This window comes from Amphiura filiformis, chromosome 17, assembly GCF_039555335.1.
Source record: "Amphiura filiformis chromosome 17, Afil_fr2py, whole genome shotgun sequence".
Lineage (NCBI taxonomy): Eukaryota > Metazoa > Echinodermata > Ophiuroidea > Amphilepidida > Amphiuridae > Amphiura > Amphiura filiformis.
In genome coordinates this window covers 30,614,634-30,638,313 of record NC_092644.1, presented here as the reverse complement: position 1 = coordinate 30,638,313, position 23,680 = coordinate 30,614,634, and the positions used below count along the sequence as shown (strand labels likewise).

The window sequence follows — 23,680 nt, the reverse complement described above, 5'->3', positions numbered from 1 at the left end:
GTAGGTTGAGAAGGGGTCAGTACTTGGTCTGTTGACCGGAAACACATTTTGTCCAGCCTTCAGTGTGTTCCTTTAATATTACGTTGGCAATGTGTACATCCATACATTATCAACACAGCTACAAAAGAAAAACACACAAATGATTTCTTATGTAGAAGTCTATGTAAAAAACTCAAATATTGTGAATTTGAAAGCATGCAAAGTAGTTCAGAAAATCAGAACAGCACTAAAAATTACACTAGCAAAAGTTACCACTTTGAATATTAAATTTTCCCCATTTTCAGAACTTGACTTGCAGAATGCCACAGAACTTGCACTACTACCTGAAGCCACACATCTGTAAATATTGCAGACGACAATTCTATGATACTCTGAGATACATGATTCATCTTCGTCACCACCAGATGAGGATTAAACCATATTGGTATAGTAAGGAGGAGATTCAGGAGAAGTCTTACTGTTATCAAACCAGTGGCAAAGACTACACACACATGGCCACATTGAAAGATCACCTATGTGATGTTGAACGCACCAGAACTATAGAGAAACCTTACGTGTGTCAATATTGTAATAAAGGCTACACACAAATATTTGATTTGACCAGACATTTAAGGTTAAATACCACTAATTATGTATTACACGTGTTTCAATGGGAAAATGCTAATTTCGGGTGGAATTTTTTCATATTCAGAACTCTCACAGTTCAATGCCACTAATATCAGGTGAAACTATATGATTTAGATGCCAAATGATCAAAAATTCAACATAGGTTGACCTGAGACTTTTCTTGTTTTAACGCACTGAACCGTAAACACCTTAAAATGACAGTGCGCCCTCGAAGCTAAAAGTTACAATATGATAAGGCGACTATTTACTAAAAACCGAAGCCGTGCGTATGAATTTTGGTACTATTACATCAAAAATGTCATATAATGAGAGAAAATGTACCATTTTGAAGCATCAAACTCTAAAAAGTACTTTTTGGCTATATAACTTGATCAATTTCAGCGATTTTAATGCAGTCTTTTCGAATGCCATGAAAACAAATAGTTCCTCATCGTATTTCAATGTATCACCCAGGCCTATTTAGTGGTATTTAACCTTAAGGATCCACACCAAAGAGAAACCTTACCAATGTAAATTATGCAATCAAATCTTTACAGAGCTAGAGAGTTTGAAAACACATGAGCTTAGCCAAGCATGTATGTCATATCAATGCAGTACATGCAAAAAAGGCTTTAAATATGAATTTGAGTTAAAAAGACATCAAATAATTCACAGTGAAAAGAGGCCCTTTGTATGTCAATTCTGCAAAAGGAGCTTTAAAACTAAATTTGATGTAAATAGACATGAACAAATTCATAGTGAAAAAAAGCCTTTCTTATGTCAATTCTGTAATAGAGGCTTCAAACATAAAAGTCACTTGAAAGAACATTTGAGGACTCACACCATGGAGAAGCCTTACAGATGTCAAATATGCAATAAAACCTTTGCACAGAGTAGTACACTTAAAGGACATGAATATGCCCACACAAATGAGAAGCTGTTTAAATGTCCAATATGCAACAAGCGCTTCAAACGGAAATATCAGATGAAACAGCATCAACTAATGATCCACAGCAAAGAGAAGCTGTACAAATGTAAACTATGCAACCAAGTCTTTACAGAGTTAGAGAGTATGAAAACACACACACTTAGCCAAACATGTATGCCATATCAATGTTGTACATGCAAAAAGCACTTCAAAACTGAATATGATTTTAATAGACATCAATTAATTCACTGTGAAAAGAAGCCACTATGTCAATTCTGTAATAAAGGCTTCAAAGATAACACTCAATTGAAAAGACATTTGAGGACTCACACATTGGAGAAGCCTTACAGATGTCAAATATGCAATAAATCCTTTGCACGGAATAGTACACTTAAAGAACACAGATACACCCACACAAATGAGAAGCCGTTTAAATGTCAAATATGCAACAAGAGCTTTATACGCAAATATGACATGAAACGGCATCAAGTAACACATGAACATAATGAAAGAATCGATTTAAAAATGGTGTAACCCAGTAAGTGCAACTGCAAACACTGGAGAACACAGGAAACATGATTATATCAAGAAGATTAGGTGATGTACTTGTAAACTCATAGCAAGGATAACTTCATAGAGACAGGTCACGAGCAAAAACATGAGCATATTCAAAAGGAAGACTAAGATTGTAACATTTGACATATTTTAAAAACTATGCGAGCATGTAATATTTGATAGAACAATTCAATTCTTATCCTACAGTAAGTTTCTCATGCAGAAGCTAAACATGTTTTGAGTCTGGTCTTTAGTCAACCAGTCGGAAACCTGGAATCCTACAAATATTTCTGTTCCAGCACTCAAAAATTACTTTTGGTCAGCAGGGTTGAGAAGTGGTCAGTACGTACATATACTTGGTGGAGTGACCGGAAATACATAAATATTTTTGTTTAGCCCCAGCATTGCAGTTGTATACTACAAGCAGTTGATGTGTACATTGATATATTGTATGTATTCCATTCTATAAGCATGAAAAATTACACTCACAAAAATTCCACCTGAAGAATTAGTTTTATCAAATTTTTACCATTTTCAGAACATGACTTGCAGAATGCCACAAAACTTGCACTACTACCTGAAGCCACACATCTGTAAATATTGCAGAAGACAATTCTATGATACTCTGAGATACATGACTCATCATCGTCGCCACCAGATGAGGATTAGACCATACTGGTATGGCAAGGAATCACACCAATGGAGACATATTAAGGAGGAGATTCAGGAGAAGTCTTACAGTTATCAAACTAGTGGGAATACAGACTACTTGCACAAGGCCACATTGAAAGAACACCTATGTGATGTTGAAAGCACCAGGACCACAGAGAAGCCTTACATGTGTCAATATTGTAATAAAGGCTGCACACGAGCAGTTAATTTGAGGCAACATTTAAAGATTCACAGCAAAGAGGAACATTACCAATGTGAATTATGCAATGTAATCAACTCTTCACAGAGTTAGAAGTATGAAAACACACAAACTTAACAGAGAATGTGTGCCATATCATTGCAATATATGCGAAAAAGGCTTTAACACCATTTAAGATTTTAGTAGGCATCAAAAACTTCACAGAGAAAAGAGGCTTCGCATAAGTCTTTAAGCTATCGTAAAAGTTACCCGTTGACAATAAATAGCAAAGTCTTAAGTCTCATTTTATATTGCAGATATCAAAATCATCTTAAAATCTATCTTCCGAAGAGAGTATGGTCTTCTAATTTTGAAGATAGCTACTAGAAGTTCTCTTCCGAAAATACAGGGTCTTAGATGTGTCTTCTGAATATAATATGCATTGTCTTACAAGCTGTCTTCTGAAGATAGCAAGGTTTTAGCAGCTGTCTTCTGATGATAACAAGGTCTTAATCAGAAGCGGTCTTCTGAAAATAGCAAGGTTTTAGTGTTTTCTGAAGATAGTCTAAGAAGCTGTCTCAAGTTCTGAAGATAGCAAGGTCTTAGTAGCTGTCTTCTGAAGATAGCAAGGTCTTAGAAGCTGTCTTCTGAAAATAGCAAGGTCTTAGAAACTAGAAACTTCGCTGTCTTTGAAGATAGAAAGGTGTTAGAAGCTGTCCTCTGAAGATTGCAAGGTCTTGGAAGCTGTCTTCTGAAGATAGGAAGGTCTTAGAAGCTGTCTTCTAAAGATAGGAAGGTCTTACAAGCTGTCTTATGAAGATAGCACGGTCTTAGAAGCTGTCTTCTGAAGAAAGGTCTTACAAGCTGTCTTCTGAAGATAGCAAGGTCTTAGAAGCTGTATTCTAAAGATAGCAAGGTCTTAGAAGAAAGATCTTAGAAGCTTCTAAAGATAGCAAGGGCTTAGAAGCTGTCTTCTGAAGATAGCAAAGTCTTAGAAGCTGTATTCTGAAGAAAGATCTTAGAAGCTGTCTTCTGAAGATAGCAAGGTCTTAGAAGCTGTCTTCTGAAGATAGCAAGGTATTAGAAGCTGCCTTCTGAAGACAGAAAGGTTTTAGTAGATATCATCTGTAGATACTAAGGTCTTAGAAGCTGCCTTCTGAAGGTAGCAATGTCTTAGAAGCTGTCTCCTGAATTTAACAAGGTCTTAGAAGCTGTCCTCTGAAGATAGCAAGGTCTTTGAAGCTGTCTTCTGAAGATAGCAAGGTCTTAGCTGTCTTCTGAATATTACAAGGTCTTAGAAGCTGTCTTCTGAAGATAGAAAGATCTTAGAAGCTGTCTCCTGATTATATCAAGGTCTTAGAAGCTATCTTCTAAAGATAGAAAGATCTTAGAAGCTGTCTTCTGAATATATCAAGGTCTTGTAGAAGCTGTCTTCTGAAGATAGCATGGTCTTAGAAGCTGTCTTCTGAAGATAGCAAGGTCTTAGAAGCTGTCTACTAAAGGTCTAGGCCTATCTAGGTCATTATGCAAAGCGGGGGTGGGGCGAAGATTTTTTGGCAGGCTGAGGGGAGCGTCTTTTGGCAGGCCAAAGGGGAGGCGGGGGCATTTTTTGTTTTGGCACGCCATTGGAAATGTTACCTCGAACCGGGGGGGGGGGGGGGAACTCTAATAATTATTGCAGGGCCATAATGACCCAGCAAATACAAAAATGTTCCTTGAATAAAATAACATAACATTGTAATGTTTTGCATAGTGACGTTTTCAAAATTAACATTACGGTATCGGTACTAAAACGTTTTAATACCCTTTATATAGGCCTAACCCGACATTTAAACCTTTCCGTAAAACGTTTTTACTGGGGAGGGCTCACTAATATTTTGAACGATTCAGAGGACAAATATATTTTAACCCCCCCATTTTCAGTCCAAAACTTTGACGTGGTGTAATTGTTTTTGGGGAAAATGGCAAATCTCAAAAAGGCGTTTTAAATGCAAATATTTTGTCTCATATTTAAATAAATCATTTCACGTGGCCCCCTGCGTGGCCCCATATCTGTGCCAAATTTCACACTTCTTTCAAAAAATACATGCATCATTTCCCTACTCATTTCATACTGCAGGACTACTTGGGTGACGAGCGTCAGTAAGGTCGCACACCACCAAATCAATGCGAGTTAATAATAATAATTGAATTTTTAGATTCGGGACTATGGGTCGAAAATGGTGAGGTGCTGTTTAAACGCCCATATCTCGAAATTTAATCAGAAGACGTCCGATACATTGAAACATATATTAAATTTTCAGAGTATGCCCAAAACCAGGAGCTTCAGGGGGCTCTTCCCCCTTGAGCCCCACCGGGGCTTTACCTCTGGACCACCCCAGGGGCCCTAAGGCGGGCCCCTGGACCCCACCCGTTTAACGCTTCGCGACAAGCCGCTCGCACATAAATACTACAACTTTTGATTCGAAATTGGGAAATTTTTCAATTTTGCCCCCCCCTGGAAGGTCAGGTCTGGTTACGCCCCTGTGCGATGCTGTTTAAACGCCCATATCTCGAAATTTAATCTGAAGACGTCCGGTTCATTGAAACATATTTTAAATTTTCATCGAGTTGCAATCGATCGGTTGCATTTTTATAGGCAATTTGTTGCCAGAAAAGGTCTAAAATCGTGCAAAGAAAAGGCGTGTTTCACGTGTATTTCAATGGGACGCTGAATTGGTGGTGTGCGTCCGGAACGCCGGTCACGGGCTCTCTTCAAATTTGTCACATTCGCAATTTTCTGCCGTAAAGAGGTAAGGTTTTGCATTCTTTTTCTTCGTCTTTCCGTTACTGTGCATTAACTTCCTAATGTATACTCGCACAACCTGAACATGAACGTGTAAATTCAAGTTATACTTGACACGATGCATGATTGCAATGGTAAGGTAAGCTTAAAAAAATTGACCCTCTCAGTAGTTCCAGTAACTGTAACTCGTCAGGTCAGTAGATGTCATTATGTTTATGATAAAGACTGAAGTCTTGGTGGCAGGACTACCCTCTCAGTGGCTTGTAGTTTGTACACCATCCGCGATAACCAACTATTGATATCACAGTGGGTGCTTTTTATAGATCTCAGATTTTCCTTGTGAGGGATGCTTGGTGTAGCGTAGAAGTATAAATTTCCCGGATAAATTTGCTTTCTACACAGTCTTGTAGTTGTACATATGTAGTGGCTCTCTGGGCAGGAATGGTGTAGTGTGTAATCAGTCCGGAAGCCAGAATACTACAGATATTTATTTTTGGTTTGGTAGGTTGTGCATGTGAGAAGAGGGTCAGTACTTGGTCTGTTGACCGGAAACACATTTTTGTCCAGCCTTCAGTGTGTTCCTTATTACGTAGGCAATGTGTACATCCATACATTATCAACACAGCTACAAAAGAAAAACACACAAATGATTTCTTATGTATTAGTCTATATGTAAAAAACTCAAATATTGTGAATTTTAAAGCATGCATGTGAAGTAGTTCAAAAAATCAGAACAACACTAAAAATTACACTAGCAAAAGTTACCACTTTGAATATCAAATTTTCCCATTTTTCAGAACATGACTTGCAGAATGCCACAAAACTTGCACTACTACCTGAAGCCACACATCTGTAAATATTGCATAAGCCAATTCTATGATACTCTGAGATACATGATTCATCTTAAATGCCACCAGATGAGGATTATACCATATTGGTATGGCAAGAAATCACACCAATGGAACTCTACTTCTGAAGAGAAGCTTTACAAGAACTTGCATCAATGGAGCGATATTGAGGAGGAGATTCAGGAAAAGTCTCACTGTTATCAAACCAGTGGTAAAGGCTACACATGCAAGGCCACTTTGAAAGAACACCTACATGATGTTGAAAGCACCAGGACCACAGAGAAGCGTTACATGTGTCAGCATTGTAATAAAGGCTTCACACGGGCATTTAATTTGAACAGACATTTAATTAGGATCCACAGCAAAGAGAAACCTTACAAATGTGAAGTATGCAATCAACATTTTACAGAGTTAGAGAGTATGAAAACACACAAACTTAGCCGAGAATGTTCACCATATCATTGCAGTATATGCAAAAAAGACTTTAAAACCATTTCTGAATTGAATAGGCATCAAAAAGTTCACAGTGAAAAGAGGCCTTACGTATGCCAATTCTGTAATAAAGGCTTCAAACATAACAGTACCTTGAAAGTACATTTGAGGACTCACACATTGGAGAAGCCTTACAGATGTCAAATTTGCAATAAAAGCTTCATGAGGAATAGTCATCTTAAAAGTCATGGATACACCCACACACATGAGAAGCTGTTTAAATGTCAAATATGCAACAAGAGCTGTAAACAAAAAAATTATATGAAAAAGAATAAAAAAACACATGAACATAAGGAATCAATCAGTACAAGTGATGTAACACAGTCATTGCAACTGCAAACACAGGAGAACCCAGTGCACAAGGCAACAAATCAGAAATTAGAGAAACCTTACAAATTGGAGAAGCCTTACGTTTGTCAAGAATATTTGCCATACCACTGCAATATATGCAAGAAAGACTTGCAAACTATTTATGATTTTAATAGACATCAAAAAGTTCACCGAGAAAAGAGGCCTTTCCTATGTCAATTCTGTAATAAAGGCTTCAAATGTAACAGTCACTTGAAAGAACATTTGAAGATTCACACGTTGGAGAAGCGATACAGATGTCAAGTTTGTAATAAAAGCTTTAAAAAGAATAGTACCCTCAAAGAACATGTGTGTAGTTGCAATAAAATCTGTGCTGATTCAGATAGCATGAAAACACACAAGCTAAACCAAACACCTATGCCACATCAATGCAGTAGCACTGCACGTAATTTGAAAATTCATGAGGTAGTTCACAGTGAAGACAGACCTTTCATATGCCACTTCTGTGGTGGAGGCTTCAAACTTAACCGTCATTTGAATTTACATATGAGGACTCACACATTGGAGAAGCCTTACAGATGTCTAATATGCAATGAAAATCAGAGTAGTAGCCTTAAAAGACATAAATATACCCATACACATGAGAGGGTGTTTATATGTCAAATGTGCAACAAGAGCTTTAAAAGGAAATGTGACATGACCCGGCATCAAGTAACACACCAGCTATTAAGGATCCGCACCAAAAAGAAACCGTATAAATGTAAATTATGCAATCAAGTCTTTACAGAGTTAGAGAGTATGAAAAAACACGAACATAGTCGAGCATGTATGCCATTTCAATGTAGTATATGCAAAAAAGGCTTTAAAACCATTAGTGATTTAAATAGGCATCAACTAGGCATCAAATTCACAGTGAAAAGAGGCCTTTCCTGTGTCAATTCTGAATAAAGGCTTCAAACTTAAAAGTCACTTAAAGGAGTATTTTGTGAACCTAGCATCCTCTTTGTGACATTTTTCAGTAGATATCCACGAAAAAAGCTTATTCCCAAATTTTCAATTGATTCTGATTTTGCGTCTCGGAGTTATGCATGATAATGTGTAGACCTATTACACTGCTCCATAGGCCACTGTTGTAATTTCATTCTGGTGTGCGATATTTTTGGATTAAGATCAATTTGGATTAATTTTTTTTTGTAGATAAACATGTAGCCACAGGTTTCCAGTGGTATAAAAATCTCAACTTTTTGAGAAATTGGGGGGATGAGGCTGTGGATCACGAAATGCCCTTATAAAAGGACATTTGAGGACTCGCACATTGGAGAAGCCTTACAGATGCAATAAAATCTTTGCAAGTAGGACATGGATACACCCACACAAATGAGAAGCCGTTTAAATGTCAAATATGCAACAAGAAAATTACATGAAACAGCATCATGTAACACAGGTTATCAATAACCTATCATTCAGTAGTAATAAAAAAGCTACACACACAAGACCATATTGAAAGAACACCAAAGTGACTATACACACAGCCTAATTAAGATAGATTATGTATATCATACACTTGAGCGCCAGAGGCGGATTTAAGGAAAAGGGCCCTGTCAGCAAAATATCCTGGGGGCCCAGTTGAAATCAGGAGCGCGAGCGTGCCTGATTTTTTGTCGGGAGGGTAAGAACAAAATTTGGTAGTGATCATTAGTTTGGCCCAATGTTATGAGATACGTGCGTGATCATTCATTCCATTTTTAAAAGTTGATGCAGGCCTACATTTGGAAAATTTGCAATTTCACACTATTATATACCCAAATTGAGTGAGTGTTTATAGGGCCAATTTTGTGCCTATTTTTGCATTTTCTCAAAAATTATAGCACATTGGTGACAAGTAAGATATGGATAAGAGGCAAAGACTACAATTGAATATATGAATACAAAAGCCACCTAAGTCCATACTTTGGCCAAATTGAGTTAAGCATGGGAAATGCTTATGCTATACATAAGCCTGTCATATGCATGAAAGAACAACTCAAATTCATCCTCTGTGTTTATTGGGCATGTGAAAAATAGCATGTATGAAAGAATCACCCAATTCCATGATTTGAGTCTTGTAACAGATTGATTGAAATCCAGTATGTATAAAAGTCCACTTGTAACACATTCATTGCTAGAGAATGACTTTTGAACAAAAAATGGGTTTAATAAAGGAAAGTGTGTGGTTTATATTACATGGCAGAATGCTTATCAACATTATACATACCTGTGTGCTTTATTTTGTATTATCTTACTAGTGGTAATCTCATTCTAACATTGTTGTCTTTGTATATGATTCAAAAAAACCACCTAAGTCCAAAATTTAAAATGAACCCCACGAAGTCCCTGAAATGCTAATCGTCATACCTAATACAGGTTAATCCACTCATTTGCACGTAAAACGTACCATATTGACCAGGTAAATCTAACTGAAGGAATTAAAATGATAAACGGGTTTTTCTCTCAAAATAACTTCGCATGGACTTAGGTGGCTTTTGTATTCATGTATTCAATTACTGCACTGAAAATTCAGCAATTCAAGGCAAGTAGGCCTAGTTATTGATTTATTGGTTTCCTTCATTTTTAACTGTAACTCCACAACTGTTGTCTGTGCTGAAATATAATTTCCAGTGAAGTAGTTGTAGTCCTTGCACCTTTAAACGGTAGCCTACTATAAGAACAAGGAATATTTCCTTTTCTTTTTTTGCTTATTAATAGTCAAGAAGCAAGCAAAATCCCAGATTAAGGTTCAGAATCAGTTTTAATGTCATAATCTGACCTCAAGGAATAGGAAGCCAATACGTTGGTACGCGTGAATTTTGACATTAGGGCGATGGGTTGGAAAAAACTTAAATCCAGGACCTTTTGGCGAGAAAATAAGTTTATGGCACAAATGCGCGCGAAGCGCGAGAAAAATGTTGCCATTGAAACTAAACTGTTAAAACAAGGTGCAAAGGGGATTTATCCCCATCACCACACCTCCGGATGTACGCCTTAGGGCCGGATTTGGGGCCCAACCTCACTGCGAGGAAGGCATAGGCCTATGCACTCAAGTGGCTTATAGTTTAATTTGATTTACGTATAAGATTGCGGCAGAACCTAGCAAACACAAAACGTTTTCGACATCATTCGCAAAAGGTTATAAAAGGTTGTAAGAAAATGTTTAAATGTCGGGTTATATAAAGGGTATATTAAGAGTATAAAACGTTTTCATAACCTTAAAAAACATTTTTTGATAATCTACTGCTCAGCAAACAAAATTGTTTTACAGAAAACATTTAAATGTCGGGTTATATAAAGGGTATATAAACGTTTTAATAACATTCCAAAAACATTCTTGAAAACTTGATACAAAACATTCTAAACAGAATGTTATTTTGGGGTTGAAAAAATATTTTGCGAAAAATGTTTGCCAAAAATATTTTCAAAAACGTTTTAAATATGTTTTCATGACCTTTATATAACCCGACATTTAAATGTTATTAAAAGGTTTTGAAAAAAACATTTTAAGAACATTTCTGTGTTTGCTGGATTCAAATATTTTAACATAATGTTATTTAAGTATTGACACAATATTTGGCAAAAATTTTTGCAAAAGTAGTTTACAATAACATTTTTGAAAACATTAAAAATATTGTTGTAGTGTGTTTTCATACAAAACGTTTTAAAACGTTATCATGACCTTTATATAACCCGACATTTTAATGTTATTAAAACGTTTTTACCTAAACCAAAAGCCAAAATATAACTTATTCAAAACGTTTTTAAAACGTTTTTGTGTTTGCTGGGAAGCATAACAATTTAGATAGAGCCAAGCATATTTTTTTTTCGATTTTACTATGACATTTGCGGGTGAAGCACGGAAAAAAATCAGTCTGTTTTAGCCAAAATGAAGGTGAATTTTGCTATATATATAGCCAGTTCGCCCTAAGGGCCACGCTTCGCGCGGGCAAAATTATGCAATTTTACCCCATTTCATTTTAGTACCCTATTTTGGCCCAAAACATGGTATTTTAGGTCTAAAAAGGAAGATGCACAGGGCAATGGGGGGGAGGGGGAGCACATTTTTGGGCCCTGGGCCTGGGCCCATTTGGGTCCTACCCTTAATATTTGACATTATGAGGCTCATGTAGGGCCTACCCATGTAAAGATACACTGTCCAAGTGCTGGATGTACCAACTCAGAACCATGAACTCTTAGTGTTATATTTCCTTTAAGTAACTTTTTAAAAACAGATTAGGCCCTGGGGCAGAGGGCCGCAAGTGTTAAAACAAAGGGCCAAGTGGACCTATAACATTTGATCTTTGGAACTCATGTACCCATGAAACGATGTCCCTTTGTATTGACATTTGGCCCCGGTAACTCTTGATCTCAAAGACCTTTAGGCTTAAGTAGGCCTACATCACGGTCCATAGGCTATATGCTTACGGGGGCCTTTGTAGTTATAGAGCCAGCTTTCATGATACGCTTATATCTAACATTGGGGGCCCTCGACGACCCATACTAGATGACCTACTTGTATTTTGAGAATGTGTAATACTCTAGGTACCAATTCGCACTTCGTTTTAGAAATTGTATTCTGGGGCCCTTGACTTTTGACCTCTTGCTCAGTGGCTAAAACGGGCAAAATTTAATGAAACTTTTCAAGAATCATAAATGCGGACATAAATAGAATGTCCTCTTGCATGCACTGGCATACATAAACGGGCATACATAACTTCTTCAGTACTATTTTACCCACCGCACCTTTCGGAACCTTGCAGAAAACAATTAAAGCTAAAAAAAACAAAAACAAAAAACGGGAGGGGGGCCTTTGGCTAAAATAACAGAGGGGCCTTGACTTGCTGACAGCTTAAATCCGCCACTGACGAGCGCCAGAGGATGATTTAAGCACTTCCCAGCAAGTCTTGCGGTTAGCACAGCTGTGTGAGTGAACATGACACCACTGCCCGCCCATTGCAAACACACGTGCCTGGTTAAATTGGAATTTGGACAGATATATTTACAATAAAAACACCTTCAAAAAGTTGGTCGATTTCACATTTTATGTTATCTACAGAAGGTGTGAATTATCCTTCATGCATACATCACTTTAGATCTGAAATCGACCAAGTAATAATGACACACGGGCAATTCTAAAACAACATCTTTTGCACAGAGTTCAATGGGATTTGAAAAGTAAAGTGGCAGTAGAAACTCTAGTGATAACACTTTTACAGTGCATGATGGGGCTTCCTTAAATCATCCTCAGGACGAGCGCTATAAATTCCGTGTCATTTTCTGACATGGAGAACTCTTTTGATTTTCATTGATGTATGAAAAACGCGACCTTCAACACGAAAAATTGGGAAGGCTATTTAGCATAACAAACGGTTAGTTCCTGATAGATGCACACAGTTGTGGGTCATGGAAATTGGTTATTTGCATAATAAATACAATATTAAATCCTTTTCTAGCACGTTTGTAATAAATGGTAGACCTGTGTCATGCCACAGGCAATTTCGGCGCGGTAATTTTGAATATCGCGTGTTGAGAGCCGGCTGTTTTATTCGTTTTATGGTCAATATGAGATTGGTTAAAAAAGTCATGTGATTCGTGCTTGATAATTGTTTTTCTAACATATAAGGCATAATGTTGTGATTGCTGGAGTGTTCCTTTATCTGTTAAGATGGCAACGCCCCACACCGACATCGCCTGGCTAATAATTATTTGGTGCAGCAGAGACATTAAAATGAATACACGGGATCGATACACGTGAATTGCTATGCACGATTTTGATATCAGACGAAAATCTTCGAAATACTGGGTCAGAAAATGATGAATATCTCCCGTAAATGAATTTTTCTCAAGAAACCAGATGTGGTCTCATACACTTGAAAATACGTGTGGAACAGATATTATATAGTCGTTAGCGTGCGCTTTGAAAATTGGCCGTGCGCTTTGAACTCAAAATTTTACCAAAACTCTCAATTTTATATTGCGTTGGTCCTGTAGGCCTATGGACTACAGCGCGCAGCAGGTTATAGCAGCACTCACTCAAGTGGAGACAGTATATTAACCATTGACCGCAATGTCGTATACAAGCTTGCTCACACAGCGAGAAATCAATTACCCCGTCTATTGTCATAGCCTTAGTCAGGTCACTTCGCTAATAATATGCATCTCATAAGGTCCGAATAAAATAGCCATGTGTGGCTGTGGATTCAACCTACCATGGCGATTTCTACTATGAAGATATCGGGGCGATGTCACTGTGCGCCCCACATGAAGATAATAAAATCAATCATAAACTCTATTCTTAAGATAGCCAAATCTTAAAACCTTTTGTCTTTTTTAGATAGCAGTCTTAATCTTCTAAAGACAAGTCTTTAAGCTATCGTAAAAGTTACCCGTTGACAATAAATAGCAAAGTCTTAAGTCTCGTTGCAGATATCAAAATCATCTTAAAATCTATCTTACGAAGATAGTATGGTCTTAGCAGCTGTCTTCTAATTTTGAAGATAGCTACTAGAAGTTGTCTTCCGAAAATACAGGGTCTTAGACATGTTAGATGTGTCTTCTGAATATAATATGCATTGTCTTACAAGCCGTCTTCTGAAGATCGCAAGGTTTTAGCAGCTGTCTTCTGATAATAACAAGGTCTTAATCAGAAGCTGTCTTCTGAAAATAGCAAGGTTTTAGTGTCTTCTGAAGATTGTCTAAGAAGCTGTCTCAAGTTCTGAAGATAGCAAGGTCTTAGAAACTAGAAACTTCGCTGTCTTTGAAGATGGAAAGGTGTTAAAAGCTGTCTTCTGAAGATTGCAAGGTCTTAGAAGCTGTCTTCTGAAGATAGGAAGGTCTTAGAAGCTGTCTTCTAAAGATAAGTCTTTCAAGCTTTCTTCTAAAGATAGCAAGGGCTTAGAAGCTGTCTTCTGAAGCTAGCAAAGTCTTAGAAGCTGTATTCTGAAGAAAGATCTTAGAAGCTGTCTTCTGAAGATATCAAGGTCTTAGAAGCTGTCTTCTGAAGATAGCAAGGTATTAGAAGCTGCCTTCTTAAGACACAAAGGTTTTAGAAGATATCATCTGAATATACTAAGGTCTTAGAAGCTGCCTTCTGAAGGTAGCAAGGTCTTAGAAGCTGTCTCCTGAATTTAACAAGGTCTTAGAAGCTGTCCTCTGAAGATAGCAAGGTCTTAGAAGCTGTCTTCTGAAGATAGCAAGGTCTTAGAAGCTGTCTTCTGAAGATAGTAAGGTTTAAGATATCATCTGAAGATACTAAAGTCTTAGAAGCTGTCTTCTGAAGATAGCAAGGTCTTAGAAGCTGTCTTCTGAATATAACAAGGTCTTAGAAGCTGTCCTCTGAAGATAGCAAGGTCTTAGAAGCTGTCTTTTGAAGATAGCAAGGTCTTAGAAGCTGTCTTCTGAAAATAACAACTTCTTAGAAACTAGAAACTTCGCTGTCTACTGAAGATAGAAAGGTCTTATAAGCTGTCTTCTGAATATAACAAGGTCTTAGAAGCTGTCCTCTGAAGATAGCAAGGTCTTAGCTGTCTTCTGAAAATAACAAGGTCTTAGAAGCTGTCTTCTGAAGATAGAAAGATCTTAGAAGCTGTCTTCTGAATATAGGTCTTAGAAGCTATCTTCTAAAGATAGAAAGATCTTAGAAGCTGTCTTCTGAATATATCAAGGTCTTAGAAGCTGTCTTCTGAAGATAGCATGGTCTTAGAAGCTGTCCTCTGAAGACAGACAGAGATAGCAAGGTCTTAGATGCTGTCTACTAAAGATACGGTAGCATGGTCTTAGAAGCTGTCTTCTGAAGATAGCAAGGTGTTAGAAGCTGTCTTTTGAAGATATAGAATGTCTTTGAAGCTGTCTTCTGAAGATATAGAATGTCTTTGAAGCTGTCTTCTGAAGATATAGAATGTCTTTGAAGCTGTCTTCTGAAGATAGTAAGGTCTTTAATAGAAGCCGTCTTCTGAATATTGCAAGGTCTTTGTTTTGCAATTCCAGCTAATTCGCCCAAATTTACGCTCACAATATGGTCATTATGCAAAGGGGGGGGCGAAGCTTTTTTGGTAGGCTGAGGGGAGCGCTTTTGGCAGGCTAAAGGGGGGGGCATTTTTTGGCACGCCATTGGAAATGTTACCTCGAACCGGGGGAACTTAATAATTATTGCACGGCCATAATGACCCAGGAAATACAAAAATGTTCCTTGAATAAAATAACATACCATTGTAATTAGGCCCTATTAGTGTAATATTTAATTAAAATAACATTGAAATGTCGGGTTAGGCCTATGCCTTATTATACGAAGATCATGAATTATGTTTTAAAACGTTATTGTAAAATATTTTGGGCAAACATTTTTGCAAAATATTTTGTCAAGTCAAATAACATTCTGTTATAATGTTTTGCATAGTCACGTTTTCAAAATTAACATATAGGCCTAACCCGACATTTAAACCTTTTCCGTAAAACGTGTGTTTACTGGGAGGGCTCACTAATATATTGAACGATTCAAGTCCCCCTCTTCAGAGGACAAATACCGTATATTTTAACCCCCCACGTTTCAGTCCAAAGCTTTGGTGTAATTTTTTTGGGGAAAAGGGTAAATCTCAAAAAGGTGTTTTAAATGCAAATATTTCGTCTCATATTTAAATAAATTATTTCACATGGCCCCCTGCGTGGCCCCATATCTGTGCCAAATTTCACACTTCTTTCAAAAAATACATGCATCATTTCCCTACTCATTTCATACGGCTGGACTACTTGGGTGACGAGCGTCAGTAAGGGCGCACACCACCAAATCAATGCGAGTTAATAATACATGTAATAATTGAATTTTTAGATTCGGGAACGGGTCGAAAATGGGGAGTACGTGCTGTTTAAACGCCCATATCTCGATTTAATCAGAAGACGTCCGGTACATTGAAACATATATAAGTTTTCATCGAGTTGCAATCTATTGGTAGCATTTTTAATATATAGGCAATTTGTTGCCGAAAAGGTCTAAAATCGCGCAAAAGGCGTGTTTCACGTGTATTTCAATGAGACGCTGAATTGATGGTGTGCGACCGGAATGCCGGTCACGGGCTCTCTTCAAATTTGTCACATTCGCAATTTCTAATTTTCTGCCGTAAAGAGGTAAGGTTTTGCATTCTTTTTCTTCGTCTATCCGTTACTGTGCATTAACTTCCTAATGTATACTCGCACAACCTGAACATGAACGTGTAAATTCAAGTTATACTTGTCATGTGTCACTGACACGATGCATGATTGCAAATGTATACAAATGTCAATGGTAAGGTAAGCTTAAAAAAATTGACCCTCTCAGTGGCTTGTACACCATCCGCGATAACTAAAAAGCACCATGTCCATAAACAAGGATTTAACCCTTGGCTAAAACGATACGGTACCCTAAAAGGTGCACACACGCACCTCATGAGACTCGCTCTCCAGTCCTACGATATATACGATACGCCGTACGGGGTACCTAGTACAACAAGTCATGCTAGATTTTCTCAATTAGAATTTTATCCTTTCTACATTTTGTAGGTATGACTACTTTTACTGTAAAATTTGCGTAAATTCCAGATGTCATGATATGTGCGCCACGTTTTTAAGGCTCCGCGATTGGCGATTACATAGACGAGAGCAACTGGTAAACAGCGAACCTGTGGCAGTACCGGGCTGCTATTCAATTGCGTGGTGCATGGGTGACATGTATTTTCAATGTAAAATGCCTATACGGTGATCCACCCAAAATTAAAAAAATCACCGTATAGATCCCTGTACTACCCAAAATAAAAAATCACCGTATAGATCCATGTACTACGCCGTACCTACGGACTGGCTCACGCCATTTTGTTTGTATGGCAAATACACACTTACGGTATGCGCAGGTCAGATATTCAAAAATTTCTTCAAAAGTTAATCAACAGTACATATAAAATTGGTACCTTATTGTGCTTGCTAATTTAAGACTCGGTTGAAACAAAATAAAGGATCGAGTGCATTTTAGTGTCCAAAAAGGCAAAATTATCGTCAAAGATCTTCTGAATTCTGCAGCCTTGCGAAGGGTGCAGAATTGGAATCGGGAATAAAAATATCTGATCTTTGCGATCAAAAACACAAAATTAAAACTACGTACTAGGCTTCCTCAAATAGATTTGTTGAAGCGCCACATGAAATAAAAAACCAAACTGCAAAGTGCCACTCAATGGCTGCGAAGTCGGCGGGGGACTCATAGGGGGTGGTTTCCCCCCTCTGAAGCTATCGATTTTTTTAAATTTGAGGTGCAAATGACGCCATTTGGTGCAACATTTTGTACTATTTTAGCCTGTCTTTACAAGGATAAAATTGTTTATTTATTTTTAAAAATCTAAACGGCGCCACATACTCGGAAGCTCACGGCGGGCCACATGTGGCCTGCAAGGCCGCTATTTGGCGTAGCCCTGACCTAGACATTATTTCCAAACAATATAGAATAGAACATTTCGAGGGTTGACAAACAGAAGGCCTTAACTCAAAAAGTGCTTTTTTGAGAAAAATGAGTAAAAATAATATTTTGCATTGAGATGTGACCAAGTATTATTGTACTATAGATGCAATAGGAAGTTGAATTGAGTTAAGGTTTATGATTTTAAGAATCTGTGGGTATTACAGATTATTTTGGTACCAAAATCTCAAAATGGCCAAAAGTGAGTTAAGGCCTTCTGTTTGTCAACCCTCGATTTGATGTCAACTTGTCAAAATATTGAAGAAATGTGCTCCCCAAACTTGTGGCGAGTAGGCAAAATAATTCCCATTCAAATGCATGGGAAATTGAAAGTGCATATGACACAGGTAGCACCTGTTTCCACATCCTAAACAGGGATTTTATTCCTTGCATCAAATTTCATACCCTAAATTAGTTTCTGTTTTCTACTGGCCTGCAGCTTTCTCTACATACAGGGGGTGTACTCTAACAGTTACCAGCCTGACAGAAATGTTGCCAGCCCGACATTTGCCTGAGTCATAGTACTATTATTTAAAAAGCACAATTTACACAAAAATATAACTTAATCTGACAAATTCCAGAGCTAGCTGAGACTGGGGCAGCTCAACTCAGGGTTGTGATATTACAAGTTTATTATTTCCACGCCAGGCGGGCAGGTGCCCGACAGCAAAGTTACACCCCTGCAGCAAGAGGCTGTGCAGCCAAAAGTGATATTTAACGGTTTTGTTGGATAATCGAAATATGTTCAAGAAAGTCTGGAGAAGCTTTTCTGCCAAGTTGGGGTTATATTCCATTCCCATGGCCATGGGCGTCAATCCCAGGAGGGGGAGAAGGGGGATGTGTTCCCCCACCTTTCGGCAAAATGACCACTCCTTTGTTCTTTTTAGCCACTTTTGACAATTCAGGCCGAATTCCCCATATGCACATTTCAAGCCAGATTGGCGCTTAAATGTCCATGGCAACGGTTACGCTATTATACATGTAGGACTTTTAACCCAAAAATGTCATATTTAAGATATTTTAACTAGCTAAATCTTTAAATCTAAATGGAGTGGTCTCCACTATGTGGAGGATGCCGTCCAACAGGGCATAGGAAAAATATTTCCTGTCTGGGAACTTAAACTATGTTGCTTTAAATTTTCTGTGAAATTTGCAGCGCCTTGTCGCTCACCCTTAACGTTGGGGTCCAGGGGCTCAAAAAGCCTAACAAGCTCATGGATTTTAGACTTTTTAAAGTAAGAAATCACCATTCATGCCATTCTGAGGCTCTAATTCAGGCATGAGAGTGCATGGGCTTTGATAAAGAAAACTCTGAAATATTATCCATGTGGGTCGAGGAGGCAGAGCTCCTGCGGGGGTCGAGGGGGCAGAGCCCCCCGCAGGGGTCGAGCCCAGGTGATTGTAGCAGATTTAGCACCCCAAAAGAGACCATTTGTGACATAAAAAATGCATATATCTAATGTATGTTAAAGTAATTATTGGCCTGTTTCAGACGTTTTTGAAAAAAAATGCTTCCTTCATCCTAAAAAAGTGGTTTTAAATGTACAGTTTCCTATACTTTTGTACATGAGAGGCATTCTTCAAAGTTTTTTCTTTGCCTAATAACATGGCCTACATGGCTGAAATTGATATATATAATGTACAATATAAAAACGATTCATAAAATTTTTGACGCCCCCCTCTTGGAGTATGTGGGAGGGGGCCCCCATGCAGGGGGGTGCTAATGTGCATGAAGAATGCATTGTATGATAAGAGTAAATAACCCATCTCAAAAGCCTTACTATAAATATACAAACCCAACCAAGCCTAACACCCTTGCCCAACCCCCAAAAGAAATAGGGGTGAAATTGATTTCACCCCAAAATCGGACCTAATGTAAAGAGCATGTTTAGTATTATTAAATGCCTGAATATATAAAGTTTCAATTACTTTATTTAGCCTCATCTCCTCAAAATAGCTATGTTTATGGCTTATTATAGAAAAGGAGAAACCTTTCACATAATTTTGGACATTTAAAAATAAATCTAAAATTCTGAAAATACAAAAAAAATACATTTAAGTGCATAAGCTTTTTCTTCTGGATAAGAATTTTTTCTTGCATGCAACAGCCTTTTTCTTGCAGGTTAGAAATTTGATAAATAGGTCCATGCATGCATTTTGTATATGATGACCTATTTATCAAATTTCTACCCTGCAATAAAAAAGCTGTTGCATGTAAGAAAAAAGTTCTTACCCAGAAGAAAAAAGCTTTTGCACTTAAATGTATTTTTTGGTATTTCAGAATTTTAGATTTTTTTCAAATTTCCAAAATTATGTGAAAGGTTTGTCTTTTATCTTGTTAGCACTAAAAATAACAATTTCCATGAAAATTTAAAAGAGGCAAATTTAAAGTAATTAAAACGTTATAAACACATTCATGCCATTTAAAAACATTAAATAATAGGTCAGATTTTCTGTCATTTTCAGGTGAAATTTATTTCTACACTAACTCCCTTTTGGGGGTAAGGGCAAGGGTTTTTGGGTTATGTTAAAGGTTAGTTGGGCTTGGGTGGTTTGAATACATGCAGTAAGGTTTGTGGGTGGGTAGGAAAACATTTCAAAAAACTTAGAAAAAATTAAAAAAAAAAAAAAAAAAAAACCGATTTTTTTTTTTTTTTTTTCCAATTTTTTTTCTGTGACCTCAATTTTTTTCTGGGAACGGCGCGGCCGCGTTACCGCGGATTTCGAGGGCCTGCCGTCCAAAAACATTTTCATGGATTATTTTGTCATTTATTGTCTGAGACTCTCTGCTGGGATTATTTTTATGATCATACCTTCTATTGGGGCTCGGTATTGGGGTTGATTGTAATTTAGACTGTTTATCTAGCATCATAAAGGCCAAGTAAAAAATACCAAATGATGTTCCTGATTTGTCAAAATGAGGAATATTTTTATACTTTTTTACAATGCAAATGGCCTAGAACTTGAGTGGTTCTTATCGTATTTAAAGACATGTATACCAGCACCAGGGTGTTAAGCATTCTTTGCTGCTTACTTTCTGAAACTCCATTCAGTATTTATCATCCTCCATGTAATCTTTGCGGTATTTTGTTCTGTTGAGGAAGTCATTTTTCTCTGGAACTCTTCATCTGCTGCTGGTATTTCTGGTGGCATGCTTAAGGTACTTTCCTCGTCTTCTGGAAAGGTCCATCAGCTTGGACATTATGTTGTGTCATTCCTATTCTCAAATCTGGGGACAAAGCGTCCTTTACAAAATACTGTCCCATCTCTCTCCAACCCATCGATTCTAAGATTTCAGAAAAGGTTATTCATAAGCATTCTCTCCCACATGCAAGATTCAATTTGAATTCATCTACCACAGATGCCATCCTCACAGCCACCTTAGCACAATGCAATCAAAGCCCGCAACTAATAATAACTTTGGTATGAGTTGTTTAATGGTTTGTGGAATGATGTGGGCCGTAGTGGCCGTAGTGGTCAGCGACAACCTGTAAAGTGTGCTGAGGCGTGTGGATCAACGTCTAGGCGTTGTGCCTGTGCGTAGCGCACTATAAATCTCTGCGCTTTTTTTTTTTTTTTTTTATCTGGTCAACTGCTGTCACAGTTATTATTTCCTACCTTACAGACAGATGCAGTTTGTTACCTTCCATCTTGCTTATTATCAACAACATATCTTTCATCCCTTTCTCCGCAGGTAGCAAATTAGTAAATTTATGCTGATGACACTACTCTGTACAAACCAATAAGCAACAATCAGGATATAGATCAAGATGACAATCTCTGATTGGTTTTCTAGCAACTTCCCTTTCTAATGACAAAGAAACTAAAGCCATGATCATATCTACCGGTACCAAATTCAATCCTTATACCTGGACCCTCAGTTGCATCTCCATAACCAACCAATCGGTAGAGTTACTGACATCATCTTTCAAAAGTTAGATAACTGTACTCAAAACATTATTGACATTAAGGCAGCTAGTAAAGCCTATAAGAAGACCTTGAAAACTAGTCACAGATTGTATTATAATGTTATCAACATGAAAATCAAGCCCGGGGGCCACTCAATTATGACAGTGTACGCATACGTGACCAAATTTTTTTCAAACACCCCCTAAACGAGTTTTACCCTACCCGCAAATTTAGCCCCTTAATAAGGTAATTTGGTGTAGAATTTACCCCCTAATGAGTTTTTGGCTGGTGGAAATGCAACAAATGTACCCTTTTTGGACTCATAATTTACCAAAAAAAGGGTACCCTAAACAAGTTGTCCAGTTTCAGAAAACTACCCTTATTCTTGAAAATCACTGTTTTTTAGACCCTAAACGAGTCATGCGCGTAACTTGCCTTGCCTAAAAAAAACACCCCTTTTGCTTGTTTTTTTGGTCATGCATGCGTACAGACCATTTATGTGAGTGATCCCCCGGGAAATCAAGTCTATGGCTAATTGTGACCCTACATGTAAGTCATTCTGGAAAAATACTTACTAATGATAGACACTGAAATTTCACATGAATGTAGTGTTAAGCTGAATTAGTATGCTAGTTCATGCCCTAATAGTTTTATTAATAACCCATTTACGGAGGGTGAAATTATGCAGTGTATCAGGAGTCTAAAAAGCAATAAGTCTGCTGGTGATGATCTCATTGTCAATGAGTTTCTCAAATCTTGCTCTAGTTTTATGATCCATATGTTTGTTAAACTTTTTAATTTAATTTATATTGTGGTTTTGTACCTACTGTTTGGCTAAATGGTTTTATCGTTCCTATTTATAGGAATAAAGGTAATAAGAAAAACATTGATAACTACAGAGGCATAACTATCTTGAGTTGTTTGGGCAAACTCTTCACTTCAGTGATTAATAATCGTTTAACAAAATATGCTGATGAAACTGACATAATTGGTCAGGAGCATGCTGGTTTCAGACACGGTTATTCCGCTGTTTATCATGCTTTTACTTTTTAAATGTTTTAAACTCAAATACTGTGAATTTCAAAGCATGCAAAGTAGTTAAAAAATCAAAACAGCACAAGAAATTACACTCACAAAAATAACCACATTTACAATTAAATATCAAATTTTCCCCATTTTCAGAACATGACTTGCAGAATGCCACAAAACTTGCACTACTACCTAAAGCCACACATCTGTAAATATTGCAGAAGACAATTCTATGATACTCAGAGATACATGATTCATCTTCGTCGCCACCAGATGAGGATTAAACCATACTGGTATGGCAAGAAATCACACCAATGGAACTGTACTACTGAAGAGAAGCTTTATAAGAATTTGCATCAATGGAGCGATATTGAGGAGGAGATTCAGGAGAAGTCTTACTGTTATCAAACCAGTGGTAAAGGCTACACACGCAAGGCCACATTGAAAGAACACCTACATGATGTTGAAAGCACCAGGACCACAGAGAAGCCTTACATATGTCAGCATTGTAATAAAGGCTTCACACAAGCATTTAATTTGAAGAGACATTTAATTAGAATCCACAGCAAAGAGAAACCTTACAAATGTGAAGTTTGCAATCAACTTTTTACAGAGTTGGAGAGTATGAAAACACACAAACTTAGCCGAGAATGTTTGCCATATAATTGCAGTATATGCAAAAAAAGCTTCAAAACCATTGATGATTTTAATAGACATAAAAAAGTTCACAGTGAAAAGAGGTCTTACGTATGTCAATTCTGTAATAAAGGCTTCAAACTTAACAGTAACTTGAAAAGACATTTGAGGACTCACACATAAGAGAAGCCTTACAGATGTCAAGTTTGCAATAAAAGCTTTACAAGGA

General features: G+C 37.4%; 2 protein-coding genes across 2 annotated transcripts; both read left to right on the top strand.

The window, feature by feature from the left end:
* Window positions 1–288: 288 nt before the first annotated feature.
* On the top strand, window positions 289–2,999 carry LOC140137616 (uncharacterized). The gene is made up of 2 exons (XM_072159351.1): window positions 289–613; window positions 1,108–2,999. The coding sequence occupies exons 1-2, from the start codon at window positions 300–302 to the stop codon at window positions 2,066–2,068; spliced, it is 1,275 nt and encodes a 424-aa protein (XP_072015452.1). The 5' UTR covers window positions 289–299; the 3' UTR covers window positions 2,069–2,999.
* A 2,643-nt stretch (window positions 3,000–5,642) lies between these two features.
* On the top strand, window positions 5,643–8,571 carry LOC140137612 (uncharacterized). The gene is made up of 2 exons (XM_072159348.1): window positions 5,643–5,731; window positions 6,522–8,571. Exon 2 carries the CDS (start codon window positions 6,525–6,527, stop codon window positions 8,319–8,321), a length of 1,797 nt encoding a protein of 598 aa, XP_072015449.1. The 5' UTR covers window positions 5,643–5,731; window positions 6,522–6,524; the 3' UTR covers window positions 8,322–8,571.
* The last annotated feature ends 15,109 nt before the right edge of the window (window positions 8,572–23,680 follow it).

Excerpts from the sequence above, each read along its gene's own strand:
- LOC140137616 (XM_072159351.1), top strand. The coding sequence starts at position 300 with ATGCCACAGAACTTGCACTACTACCTGAAGCCACACATCTGTAAATAT. Across the intron at positions 614-1,107 it reads GATTTGACCAGACATTTAAG|GATCCACACCAAAGAGAAAC; the intron begins GTTAAATACCAC and ends TTTAACCTTAAG.
- LOC140137612 (XM_072159348.1), top strand. The coding sequence starts at position 6,525 with ATGACTTGCAGAATGCCACAAAACTTGCACTACTACCTGAAGCCACAC.